General features: G+C 50.7%; 1 protein-coding gene across 3 annotated transcripts in view; it reads left to right on the top strand.

The window, feature by feature from the left end:
* PTPRN2 (protein tyrosine phosphatase receptor type N2) overlaps positions 1-12,715 on the top strand; it is a 998,301-nt gene that overhangs the window by 39,499 nt on the left and 946,087 nt on the right. Inside the window, exon 1 of one of the 3 annotated variants that reach the window (XM_012512304.2) lies at positions 4,419-4,634. The exons of the other annotated variants lie outside the window; for them this stretch is intronic. Within the exon in view, the coding sequence (XP_012367758.1) occupies positions 4,458-4,634 (177 nt within the window). The 5' untranslated portion in view covers positions 4,419-4,457. Of the gene's footprint in view, positions 1-4,418; positions 4,635-12,715 lie in introns of those variants that run through there. 3 annotated transcript variants of the gene reach the window in all.

Raw genomic sequence — 12,715 nt, 5'->3', positions numbered from 1 at the left:
CCTTGCTGGAGGTAAATTACCTCCTGGAATTTTGAAAGTCCTATAATTAAGATTTGAATTTTTCTTTTTCTTTCTTTTTTTTTTGAGACACCCAGGCTGGAATGCAGTGGCGTAATTTCGGCTCACTGCAACCTCTGCCTCCCAGGTTCAAGCGATCCTCCTGCTTCAGCCTCCTGAGTAGCTGGGACTACAGGCGCGTGCCACCGCACCCAGCTAATTTTTGTATTTTGAGTAGAGACAGGGTTTCGCCATGTTGACCAGACTGGTCTTGAACTCCTGACCTCAGGTGATCCACCCACCTCAGTCTCCCAAAATGCTGGGATTACAGGTGTGAGCCACTGGGCCTGGCAAGATTTGAAATTTTGAAGGAAACAGGGACAGGATTGCTGGGGGTGACAGCAACTCCAGAGCCTCAGAGAATGTGCTGGTCACTTGCTCTGTGATTTCACCAAGACAAGGCTAGTGGCCCTCAGCCCCTCATCAGCCACATGCAGTGGGAACAGCCCCACCAATGATATTCCAGAATAGCGCAAACCCTGAGGCCTGCAGACGGCTGCTCAGGGTGGAAAAGTGACCCGCATCCATCCTGGAAGGGTGCAGAAAAGGAAAGGAAATGTAGGGACAGTTTTACTTGAGAATACGAGAAAATGGTAAAAGGAATAAGAAACAGGTATTTGCAGCTGCTGAGGAACCCACATGGCCTCCCACTGAGTCCTTCTGCAGCACAGGACTGGTCCCTGCATGTGTGACTTTCTCATCTGGAGGGAGCCTCTTACAGCTCAGTGGTGAGAGAGACAGGCAAACTGAAAGAATCTGTTATTTGTGCTTTTGTCAGATGAAGACTGGGTGGATAGAGGCTCTGAGGTTTTATATCTTCTAGTTCCTTTTAGCAAAAAAAGAAAAAATCAGTGAAAGCCAGTTAAGTCCAGAAAAACCCGGTGGATGTTGAGGCTGGAAGTGCAGAGCCAGCTCCCAGGTGTGTCCGAGCAGGTGCCTTCCTCACCGTGGGTGGGGCTGGAGTCAGGAAGGACCTGGAGCTTCCAGAGGGGGCCTGGGAGGATGCGGATCACCTTCCCATTTCCGGGCAGAGAGCTCCAGATGCGCCTCTGCTCCACGTGGGGCTTTCCACAAGAAGAAAGAGTGGGTGTGATCACGTGAGTGTGAGCACCAGTGTGGGCAGGTGTAAGTATGAGCAGAAAACTGCAAGGGAAGAAGGTGGCAGTGGCTTTGAACCCCAGGACAGCAGGTACCCCAGACAGTGCTTCTGTGTTCACTCTAGAGCAGGGGCGCCCAATCTTTCGGCATCCCCGGGTTACATTGGAATAAGAATTGTCTTGGGCCACACATAAAATACACTCACACAGTGATGGCTTATGACCTTTAAAAAATTGCAAAAAAGTCTCATAATTTTTTTTTTTTTTTTGAGATGGAATTTGGTTCTTGTTGCCCAGGCTGGAGTACAATGGTGCGATCTTGGCTCACTGCAACCTCCACATCCCGGGTTCAAGTGATTCTCCTGCCTCAGCATCCCAAGTAGCTGGGATTACAGGCGCGTGCCACCACACCAGGCTAATTTTTTTGTATTTTTATTAGAGACAGGGTTTCACCGTGTTGGCCAGGCTGGTCTCGAACTCCTGACCTCAAGTGATCCACCCACCTTGGCCTCCCAAGTGCTGGGATTACAGGCATGAGCCACTGCACCCGGCCAAAAAATCTCATAATGTTTTAAGAAAGTTTATGAATTTGTGTTGGGCCACATTCAGAGCCATCTTGTGGACCGTGGGCCGTGGCCTGTGGGCTGGATACACTTGCTTTAGAGTCAACGTTGCTGTTCCTGTTTTTGGGTTCATTGGCCCAGTCACACCCACCGGGTAATGATAGTCTGTTTTGGGGAGAGGCAGATCACGCGGGCAGAGTGTGGACTGGGTTCTGGCCCCTCCCAGGCAGGTGTACATATCCCCCTCCACTGGGTGCACTCCTGAGCGTGGGGCACTCACCGCTTCCTCCGCTTCCTTGCACAATTCTGGCACCTTGCAGTGGGGCAGAGCCTGGAGGAGCTTTCCCGGCCAGTTGGGGCTACCCTGGTTTTTGGACCCTTTGGAGGGAGCAATCCCCAGTGGCTCAGTCAACCCACAGTGCGGAGCTGCTGCTTGAAGGTTGCCTCGTGGGCAGGGGCAGCCTGGTGCAGAGGCAGCTTAGCTGGGAGGCTGACCCCTTTCCTTGTCCTGGGCTCCGAGACCCGGACAAGATCCGGTCTCAGTGGATTTTTGTAAGGAATGAGATTGACTAGACTGTGTGTGTATTTTGACAAACTAATTTTAGAGGGTAGATGAAATGTTTGATGAAACATTGACATGGAATTAGCCAATTTTAAGAACATCCACTTACTACATGTTCAACAAGGCCTCACACATAAATTTAACATGCTTTTGGAAAATGCAGCACTTAACATAAGATCACATTTTTATCTGTATGTCCCAAAGTGCAAATATTATAATTTCAAATATTCTGCCATCTTGGTAACAGTTTTTTTTGATTATGCAATTACCCTCAATGCTGTTTTCGAATTACGTGCCAGAGTGTTTTTGGTTACCACAAGAAGGAAAACAAAGTGCAAAACTGAACTGAGCTACGTGTGTGGCAGACAGGCCTCCTAGAGGGCTCTGCAAAATCAATCCAAGGACTAGAGGGGCACAGCCCTGCTGGGAACAGCCTGTGGGGCGGCGTGTTGTGGGTGGCTGAGCTGATGGCAGCTTCCCTCTGGACCTTCCTTCTTCCCACCCACCTTCAGGGCCTCAGGGTGGGGAGGGTTGGAGGCAGGTATGTCTGGCGTATTGTGCCCACCAAGGTGAGCTCCGTGCTTGGGGGTGCTGTCCGCAGCCACATCCTCATTTCTTTGGGCCTCAGTTTTGTTGTTTGAAAAGCGAATGGACTGAACAAGAGCAGTGTTTTTAAAGCAGAAGATCTTTTCTTCAAATGAAATCTGATAAAGGCATTCATTAAGAAAACTCTGGTTAGACTATTTTGAAAATAAGAGTTTCTAACCTTTCCTTGTACTGTCCCCAACCCGGCACATGACATTCCCTGTCTTTGGGGTGCGGTGAGGACGTGGGAGCTGAGAGCTGGGGCTTTGTTGTCTCTGTGGCTCCCCCATCTCCTGGTGCCCTTTGGAGCTCAAAAGTCCAGGCATTTTGATGTCCAGTAATGGGCTGGCTCTTCCATAGACAGTGGGCTTTGGAATTCCACAGCATTGCCCTGACAGGTGGGAAAGGAATCCTCCTCTGCAGACAGAACCCAGGGACACGGATTTGCTGTTGACCCACATCATTGTCGTAGAAAACTTCCCTCGTGAGTATTTGACAAACTCAGAAATAATTTAATATTAGAAGGAGAGGAAAAAATTGCTTGCAGGGTTTTTGACAGAGAGGGAGCTCGCTTGCTTGGGTTGAGCATTGCCCTGCTGGGAGAGGGACGGACGCTGCTGCAGCCTCTTCAGCTACATTTAAAAACGGCGCTGGGCACGTCCCTTCTGCGCTCTGGTTCCTTCTTTCCCATAACTGATGCACTGAAGAATTTTGCATAGCTTTCTTATGTCCCAGTAAGAGTAGGAAATCAATTTTAAAAAGCCAGGCACTGTGGCTCACGCCTGTAATCCCAGCACTTTGGGAGGCCAAGGTGGGCGGATTGCCTGAGGTCAGAAGTTCGAGACCATCCTGGCCAACATGGTGAAACCCCAACTCTACTAAAAATACAAAAAAATTAGCTGGGCGTGGTGGCGTGCGCCTGTAATCCCACGTACTCAGGAGGCTGAAGTTGCAGCGAGTTGGTTGAACTTGGGAGGCTTAAGTTGCAGTGAGCCGAGATCGCACCACTGCACTCCAGGCTGGGTGACAGAGCAAGACTCCATCTCAAAAAAAAAAAAACAAAACAACAACAAAAAAAGGCGCTGGTTTGAACTAATGAAAAATCTAGAAAACGCATGGTTTTATTTTTTTAAAGACTGTAACTCAAGCCACATAGTCACATTGTCTCCTCTTTTTCTTAGGGATCTTATTTGACAAATATATAGGAATGTTAGTAATTAGCATATCAATTGGCAGTCTGTTAATTCATGCTTGTAATAAAGCCTTGCTGTTTTCTGAAGTGGGCTAGGCCAGTTTACTTCATGAACAGACTTAACGAGCCTCATGCTAGCCAATTCTGAGCTGCCCTAAATTGGAAGCAGGTGTGATGCGCGTGCGTGGCGCTCTGCAGTCTCTCAGCGTCCTCGGCCCCTTCTCTGATACTTCCCCTTTTATGCATCTGCAGCCCTTTTGGGTTCTGAGCTGCGGCAAGCTTTAGCAAGTGTTTTAATTTTCTTCAGTTCACTTAGCTAAGCCTTAAACGGATTAACTAATGTTCATACCTTGGTAGAATTATAGCCAGATTTTGCAAAGAGCTTGTGAAATGACAGCCAGATGGCTGTGGAATCTGAATATTCACTGCTGAGAACTGAAGCCAGCTTTTCTGCCATGAAGATATTCTGTGTGAACCACACCTTGCCCAGGGTGGAAATGATGTTTGTTTCAGGTCCACAGACGAGGGAGAGGACGGAGCCAGTGGACCCTTGGTGGCAGTGTCTGGTGCAGATGTGGGCAGATAACCGGGTGGAATAATGCTTGCTTTGCTGGCATTTTGGCCTTAATTTTAGAAAACAAGTTAGGTTTGTAGGGCTCAGGGAAGGTCAAAACTCAGTGCACTAAATGCCACCACAGCCCAGAGTTCTGAGTGACAGTTCCAAGCATGTGCTGATGATCAAAGCCCTAGAGAAACCAAAGAATTTGAATGTCCCTTTGAAATTTACAGCAAAAAATTTACCCTATGTTTTCAAGACAAACGTGAGAAGAACCAATTTATGAGGTGCCAGGCACACTAGTGTTTATGCATACTTAGATGATTTGTGGCAAATAGAAAGCCCATAGGCTTTAGATCAAACCTGGATTCAAATCCCAGCATTGCCAATTAGCACCTGTGCAGCCCTGGGCAGCTCACTTAACCTCAGCTGCCCGTCTGCAAAAAAGTGGATTCCTACCCTGCAGGTGGTTGTGGGGATTAAAGAAGGTAACTTTTGGGCAGCACCTGTGTGCTTGGCGCTCGGTAAATACTGGACAAGTGGCACACGTTGTTACCAGCCACTGGGGCACATTGGGCTTGGTGACCTAATGGAGAAAGCCAAACCAAAGTGCTAACCCCACAGGTCGATGGAGGCCCCGAGAACTTGTTGGTTCTTCCACATTGAAGGAAAAGCTCATGGAATTTTAAGGGCAGAAGAGACCTTAGTGGTGGGAGGTGTTAGAGCATCGTCCATGCAGACACACATGGTGGGGCCTGGGGCGACCCCACCCCTGCCCGAAGCCCCGGGGTCCCTGGTGGTCTCGTCTGGATGTGGGGTGGTGACACTGTGCTGTCCCTCTGGAGGGTACGCGTGTTGGGGGCATGGGTGGGAGCAGAGCCACCTCCAAAGAAATCCCACCTTGGCCGTGTGCTTTCCTCCCATGCAGCACAGGTGGGGGGCCCAGCCTGGGCTCCTCATTGCCAGCCGAGACCCAGCACGTGCACGTCCACATTTGTAGACTCTCTAGCTGGGCTCAGCTGTGGAGCCCCAGAGGCTGGGGGCTGAGCTTGTGCAGCCCTAGGAACCTTAGCTCTCCAGGGCTCCTCTGGCCCGAGGGAGGGGCTGACAGCCCTTTTTGTTAAGGGCATTGACAGTGACTAATACGCTTGGAGTAGAAAGGGAGGGTGATGCCTTGGTGGGCCCGAGGCTCCTGGGAAGCCCTGGCTGCAGAGACAAGAACCATGAGGAAATGCAGAGTGAGGCCCTTGGCTAGCTGGGGCATGGGACCCGGTCCCTGCCTGTGTGTGACTGCAAAGGCCACTCAGGCCCCCGCTGCAGCAGCCACGTGGGGACAATGACCAGACCACACAGCACCAGCCGGTCCCAGCCAGTCCCAGCTCCAGGCTCACAGTGCACCTTCTGGTTCCAGCCGTCACCGGCTCCAGGCTCACAGTGTGTCCCTCGGGACCCGGGACTCGGCCCTAGACCCCCAGAGTGAGCATGCTCCAGTGTAAGGCTCCAGGCCTTTCCCTCTCGGAAGGGCCACCCTTTAGAAGTGCCTGCTCCCGTCTGTCCTGGAGGTTACGGCTGAACCCACAGCAGGACCCTCACTCATTCAAGCTCCCTGAGCTTGCTCCAAGGTTGTGCTGTTGAGACCACATCCGGGACGGGATTCCGGTGCTGGGCCAGGGTCAGATGTTCTGATTTGCAGGGAGGAGCCACTTGGCATGCGTTTCTCTGTGGAAACAAAAGGCTTATTTTTGAAGGCAGCAACCCTAAGGATATTTAAAAGGCAAGTGGACAGTTTTGGGGGTAAACCTATTTAATGAAATGCACACAGCCAATATTGCTGTCACTTGTGTCTTCAGGTGCCTAGAGGGTGAATGTGATAAATAGCAAATCAATATCTTAGTGCATTTAAATATACATTTTAAAAGATTCTCCGATTCATTGGAATTCATAGTTCCATTTTTAGATGAAATTGAAGACATAGTTCAGGGAAAATGGGACAGTTACTTGTTTGTTACCAGTGTGGTCGTTGCAGGCTGTAGCTGGCTGACACGGGGGGCATGGCTTTTCCCTGAAACACTTTGGAATCTGAAGTTTTCATTCCCTCCCAGAGCGTTGAAGGGTGAAGGGAAGCCCCTCCATTTTGGATTTGGAGAGCTGAGCCCCAGGGGGTTCATGCTGCCTCACGTCCAGCAAGTCCTGGGACTGGGCTGGGAGCCAGACCACCCGCTGCCCGCCTGTGAGTTTGGGTGGGTCATGTCTTCGTTCCCTCATCTGTGAAGTGGGAATAAAAAGCTGAGCTCCGGGGCCTGTTGTTGGGGTTACGAGGCTGTGAGAATCACTGGAGTCAGGGCCCCACACGAGGTAGGTGTTCACGGACCTGAGTGCCTCCTCCCGCCCCGTGGTGCCGCCTGCTTTTGGGATGAGGTAGTGGCTGGGGTGTCTGTAGTGCAGTGCATGGGAAAGGGCTCAAGGCAGTGGAGGATGGGAGGCCACTGTCAGGTGAGCGCCCACCTATTCTCAGTGGCTAGGGCGCTGGGATGCATCTCTGCAGGTCCCATGGGTGGGCCGGGGCACTTGAGACGCCGTGTGTGACGGCTGGGAGAGGCACACATGCATTATGGAAGCCACAGAAATCACGACCCACGGAGGCTGAGCTTTTTCCTTGGAAACTTGCAGCCATAGCCTCGGTGGTAACAGGAACAGAAGCAGCAAGTAGACACACGCCGGAGGTCGCCTGCGAGTGGATTCCCAGAGGGACACGCCGCGCAGGGGTGAGGGGCAGTGCTGGGAGGGGAACCGCTGGGGTTAATGCTCGTGAGGGAGCGCGGCGTACACCAGTCACTGGATGAGCAGGTCTCGAAACACTTTCCGAGATGCAGTGCACAGACCTGGCTGTGGGCTAGGTGGAGTGTGAAAAGTGTCCCCGCATTTTCCAGAAACAAAGCCACTTACAGGGGGCCCCTAAAAAGGGGCACTGATTCTAAAGGTGCACGAACTGTGCTCTTTTCCACCAGCGTCCAGAAGAGAGCTCCACAGGGCGATCCCCTGTCTCCGTGGTTTTCTACTCCTTCCGTGCTTGGAAAGCCAGATTTTGCTTCCAAAGCTAGAAGAAATGAGTAATGAGCAAAAGTAATGTTTTCTCTCACCAGCTCTAAAGTGATGGCTTTTCAGCATTTTAAAATGCAGTTCTGCTACTAGAATTTGAAACAACAAATTACATTTATGAGGTCAAGGTGAAGCTAGTAAATATTATAGGGAAAGGAACATTCATAAATAAAGATGAAGTCATTTATCAGAGACCTAAATAAGAAATAGGCTGAAAGCGCTGGTGAGATAAACTGGTAATGTAAGGGTCATTTAGCCTAATGTTCACATTTATATGCAAGGAATCGAGTTTGCAGCACAGTCCAGGCTGGTTGCTGGGCTGGCAGGCGAAGCCAGGTGCTCTGTGGGGTGCCCACCTTCTGCGTCCTGCTGTGTGCCCCACAGGTCTGTGAGTCCTTTGACCTCTGTCCTGAGTCCCCTGCCTTCTGGTGGCCCCTGGTCTCCTGGTCCTCTCTGGCTGGGTGGAAGGAAGCGCAGCTTCAGAGCGCCTTTTCCCTGTTCTGAGGCGGGAGAATGGCAGAGGGAGCTGGAGCATGGATAGAGAGGGCATGTGGACTGCACTTCCTCCCCGGCGACAGCTCCCGCTAGCCTCTCCTTGGGCTGCAGCTCACTGTTTCCTAACAGTTGACTCTCATGCATGACTCTGCTTCCTTGTTTGGGCCTTGGGTGCTAACGACGACTTTATTGCTGACCTGCAGAGCCTGTTCCTGTGGTTCCTCATGCCTGACCCTCGCCCTTGTAAGCCATCCCTCTCCAGTTATCCTAATTTGGCTGTGCTATTCATCATAGTCCGCTCAGGATGCTATAACAAGTATGCTGCAGCCTGGGGCTTAAACAATGGAAGTTTATTTTTCACATTTCTGGAGGCTGGAAGTGTGGGGTCAAGGTGCCAGCAGACTTGGTGTCTGGGAGGGCCCGCTCCTGGTTTGCAGAGGCCTGTCTTCTCACTGGGACCTCACAGGGGCGAGTAGAGGGTGGGCTCCTGAGTCTCTTCCTGTAAGGGCACTAATCCCATCCTGAGGCTCCACCCTGATGGCCCAGTCACCTCCCAGAGGGCCCTCCTAACACCATCACGTAGGAGTTTTGGGAGGACTCACACATTCAGTCCAGGGCACAGTCTGTCTCCACCTGTGTCCTACTGACAGGTGTTTGCTCAGTTGTCTTCCTGAGTCCTGTCTTATTGATGGCAGGCTGGGAAGGCCCTTGTTTCTTCCTGAGTCTCATCTTGGTGATGGCAGGCTGGGAAGGCCATTGTGTTTTCATCTGTCCCATCTCGGCAGTGTCAGGCTGGGAAGGCCCTTGTTTCTTCCTGAGTCTCGTCTTGTCAGTGTCAGGCTGGGAAGGCCCTTGTGTCTTCCTGAGTCCCATCCTGGTGATGGCTGGCTGGGAAGGCCATTGTGTCTTCCTGAGTCCCGTCTTGTCGATGGCGGGCTGGGAAGGCCCTTGTAGGGTCTTCCTGAGTCCCGTCTTGTCGATGGCAGGCTGGGAAGGCCCTTGTAGGGTCTTCCTGATTCCCATCTCGGTTATGGTGGGCTGGGAAGGCCCTTGTGTCTTCATGTGTGCCTGGTGCACAATAGACAAGGCAGGGCAGCACTTACTTAACTTCTTATTGTTTATTTTCTTGAAAACATCAAGTTTATGAAACCAGCCAAAGTTTCAAATCTAAGACCATTACTTTGATTAGGCAAGCCTCTGTCCAGCCCTGTCTGGACCCAGAGAAGGAGGTAATGATTTTCAGCAAAATTTAAAGGGCATTTCAGACCTTCTTTATTTCAGTTTTCATGTTTTATATTTTTGAATTTTGATTGATGGGCTTAATGAGATTTGGGGCATTGCATCACCAACATCCACAACAGAACTAAATGGAAGGTATGGGCTGGAGCTGTGGTTGCTTTGTGTGGTTGTTTTGAGTGTTTTGTGTGGTTATGTGTGGGGTTCTGGTTAGGAAGGTCCCAACCTTTTGGATGTGAACTGAAATTTTATTTTTCTTCATCTTATCTAGTATGGAACCAGACTTTTAGATTACTCATTTTTGAAGTACTTTTGCTGATTTTAAAAATAAAATGGATGGAAAACTTAGACATTTTGTAGAAAATGAAAGCAAAAATCCCAAATACAATCAAGTATAGCTGCTATATTAAAATTTACTGTGTTTCCTTCCAGTCTTTTTTTAAACACTTGATGTAAAAACAATCATGGTTGAGGACATATACACACTCTGTATTCTGCTTTGTGTTGTGTACGCAGTTGACCAACTAACTGAAAAAACTTTATTGTCTAGTTTCTAATGGTTGCCTAATAATTGTTTTTGTATGATTTCAATAGCCACCTGAATGCTACGAGAAGTCCTCAGTGCCATGGTCTGACCCCCAGAGAAAGCCCCAGCCACTCCCCAGGTGCTCTCTTTCTAACGGGCAGTTGACAAGTAGTCCAGCCACAGAAGGCAGGATTCTGACACAGTTCTGTATCAGGAGAATGAAAACAGCACAGATTAAATGCAGGCACCCTCCCATTGCAGGTTCTTACCATGACCCAGTGAGGTGGGCATTTTAAATCCCCAATTTACAGAAAGGAAAAACAAGGCTCAGCTCATGTAAGAAACTTGCCCAAATTCATGCAGCTAAACAGGGAGGGAGTGAGCATTGACATTAGGTGTGGTTGGCTCAAAGCCCACAACTTCCCTTGGTACTGAGTAGTTAAGAGTATCCGAGATCAAAGCTGCTGTTTTCTTCGACCAGATTGTGGAAGGAACAAGATATGCCTTTGCTACAGAGTAACTCGGAACTTCAACACTTCCTTAGATTACATGAGTAACAGCCACAGAAAAGAATACCCCATGGAATCTGAGAATCTGACATTCCCAGGCTGGGAGATCATTTGGGAGGCAATGCAGGAGGAACAGAGGCTTCAGAGGTGGCTGGTCTCTAAAGATGTTGTGTGAAGTGCTCCCTTCTGGGAGGGCATACTGAGGTGTAGTTCTAGGGAACACTGAAACGCCTGCCTGCTGACGAGGCTCGAGGCAGGACTTCCAGACCCTCACCTCACTGTCTCCCCCTGCGTTTCTCACCCCACCCTCCCTGGCTGTGCAGGCTGTCCAACGTGCAGGCGTCGTCTCTGCTGATCTAGCAGGATGTTATCTGTCAATGAGCTGCCTGGAGCCAAGAAACATATGGAGAATGTCTTGTCTTCAGAGGGTCTGCACAGCCGAGGTGAAATGTGCCCGGGCAGATGGCCACTGTGTGACGTGGTGGGCTAGCTTTGGCTGGGTGATGGGGGGAGCTTCGCAGAGATGTGTCTTCAGGAGGGACTGTGGTGGACAAACTGAGTGGCAGCTCCACTGCAAGATGGCTGGAGGCTCTTGGGGTACGGCAATGAGGGCAGCAGGTGGGGCAGAGTCACAGTTCAGACATCCAGCCAGGCCTGATCCCACTGCATTTGGGAAATGAAGAGCAGCACACAGCTGTCCCTGATGAAGCCCATGGCATGGGTGGTCACAACCTGCACCCACAGCCCTCCCTGATGGAGCTCAGGGCATGGATGGCCACAACCTGCACCCACAGCCATCCCTGATGGAGCCCAGGGGCTGGGCGGTCACAACCTGCACTGGCCAATGGAGGCCCAGGGAGGGTAGGAACTGCCCCTGCATCTTCAGGTGAGGTGTCCCCAGCAATGGCAGTGGTGGTTGGGGAGAGAGCAGCTGTGATGGTGGCACAGAGGGCCTGACATGCGACTTTGGGATGTACACGGAGTGGGAGCTGTGTTTTCATGGTGTTCATTCTGCGTCCACATCTTCAGAGGAAATCCCCGAGGCATTGTGAGTATGTCCATCAGGGCACCCTGGAAAGCTTGGTAAATGCTGTGTGGTGGCGAAAGGATCTTCCATCGATTGATGGAAGATTGATGGCTCGATGCCTCAGGCTAGAGCTTCTGTGGTGCCCACCTGGTGCAATGCAGAGGGCTGGGGTCAGGATGGTCTCTGCGGGACGTCCCCTCCGGCCCCGGGGATAGAGACTCCTTGTGTGTTGCAGGGAGACCCATCATGCAGGACAGGGTCCTGGCGGTGCCTCCGGGAGTGGACATAGGCCTGTCTGGCTCCTGAAAGCTTCCTAGCACTCCACGTTGGGCCACCTTGGATGGTTTGTGTCTGGGATTTGCAGCCAGATGTGGAGGGTCCTAGAAATCTCCATTTCTGAGCTTCTTGCTCAACAAGTGAGTTTGGCAAAGTTTTGTTGGGACTTAAAGTTTGCACAGATTGCATCTGTGAGAGGCTCACTTTGGCGAGTGCGGATCTTGGGCGCTGCCCTGTGAGCAAGGGTGCACTGAGGAAGATGATGTTGCTGTAATTAGGACCAACGCGCTCAGCCCAGTATCTCCAGGGATTTGAGAATCAGTTTATTCTGCAAGTAACAAAATTAGGGAAGGAAGTGGTTTTCAAGCTCCTGTGGTCATTGGAGTGAGCTAACTCTTTGCGAGTTATTAATTGCTGGTCTCTTGGAGTGGTGCGGGGGCACAAAGTGACAGGAACCCAAGTCGTTTCTGTTCTGTTTGCTCGTGTTTGTTTTGCTTTAAGTTAATGCTTTGGTGGTTCTGGGGATGAGGCCTGGTCCCTGGCTTGGTGGAGAGAGGCCAGTCAGGAGGAAGCAGGTGTGGTGGAGCCTGGCCGTCCCTGAGCCATCGAGATGGCCTGCACGTCAGAGTGCAGCACGGGCCACATTCTCTCTGCCGTGTGCAGAGTGCTCCCGCACAGAAGCCTGCACGTGTTTTACACCAGCACGCTCAACGTAGTCTTGTAAGGAACAGGTTGAAGTGTGCCGTGGTGTGTCTGGAGGAAGTGCCTGTTGCTGGTTTTTGTTGTTTTGTTATGTATTTTTTGCCATGTTCCATGCTGTTCCTCTAATCACATCATGTCCTGGGTTTTTGAAGTTTAGTGACTTTTTTTTTGGTCTTTTCTTACTTTTTACCCATGTTTTTTCCTCTTTGCAGGATCAAAGTCACGTACAATAG

The sequence above is a fragment of the Nomascus leucogenys genome, chromosome 13 (genome assembly GCF_006542625.1).
Source record: "Nomascus leucogenys isolate Asia chromosome 13, Asia_NLE_v1, whole genome shotgun sequence".
In the NCBI taxonomy this organism is placed as follows: domain Eukaryota; kingdom Metazoa; phylum Chordata; class Mammalia; order Primates; family Hylobatidae; genus Nomascus; species Nomascus leucogenys.
The sequence above is the reverse complement of the archived record's forward strand: the minus strand, read 5'-3'. Positions and strand labels throughout refer to the sequence as shown.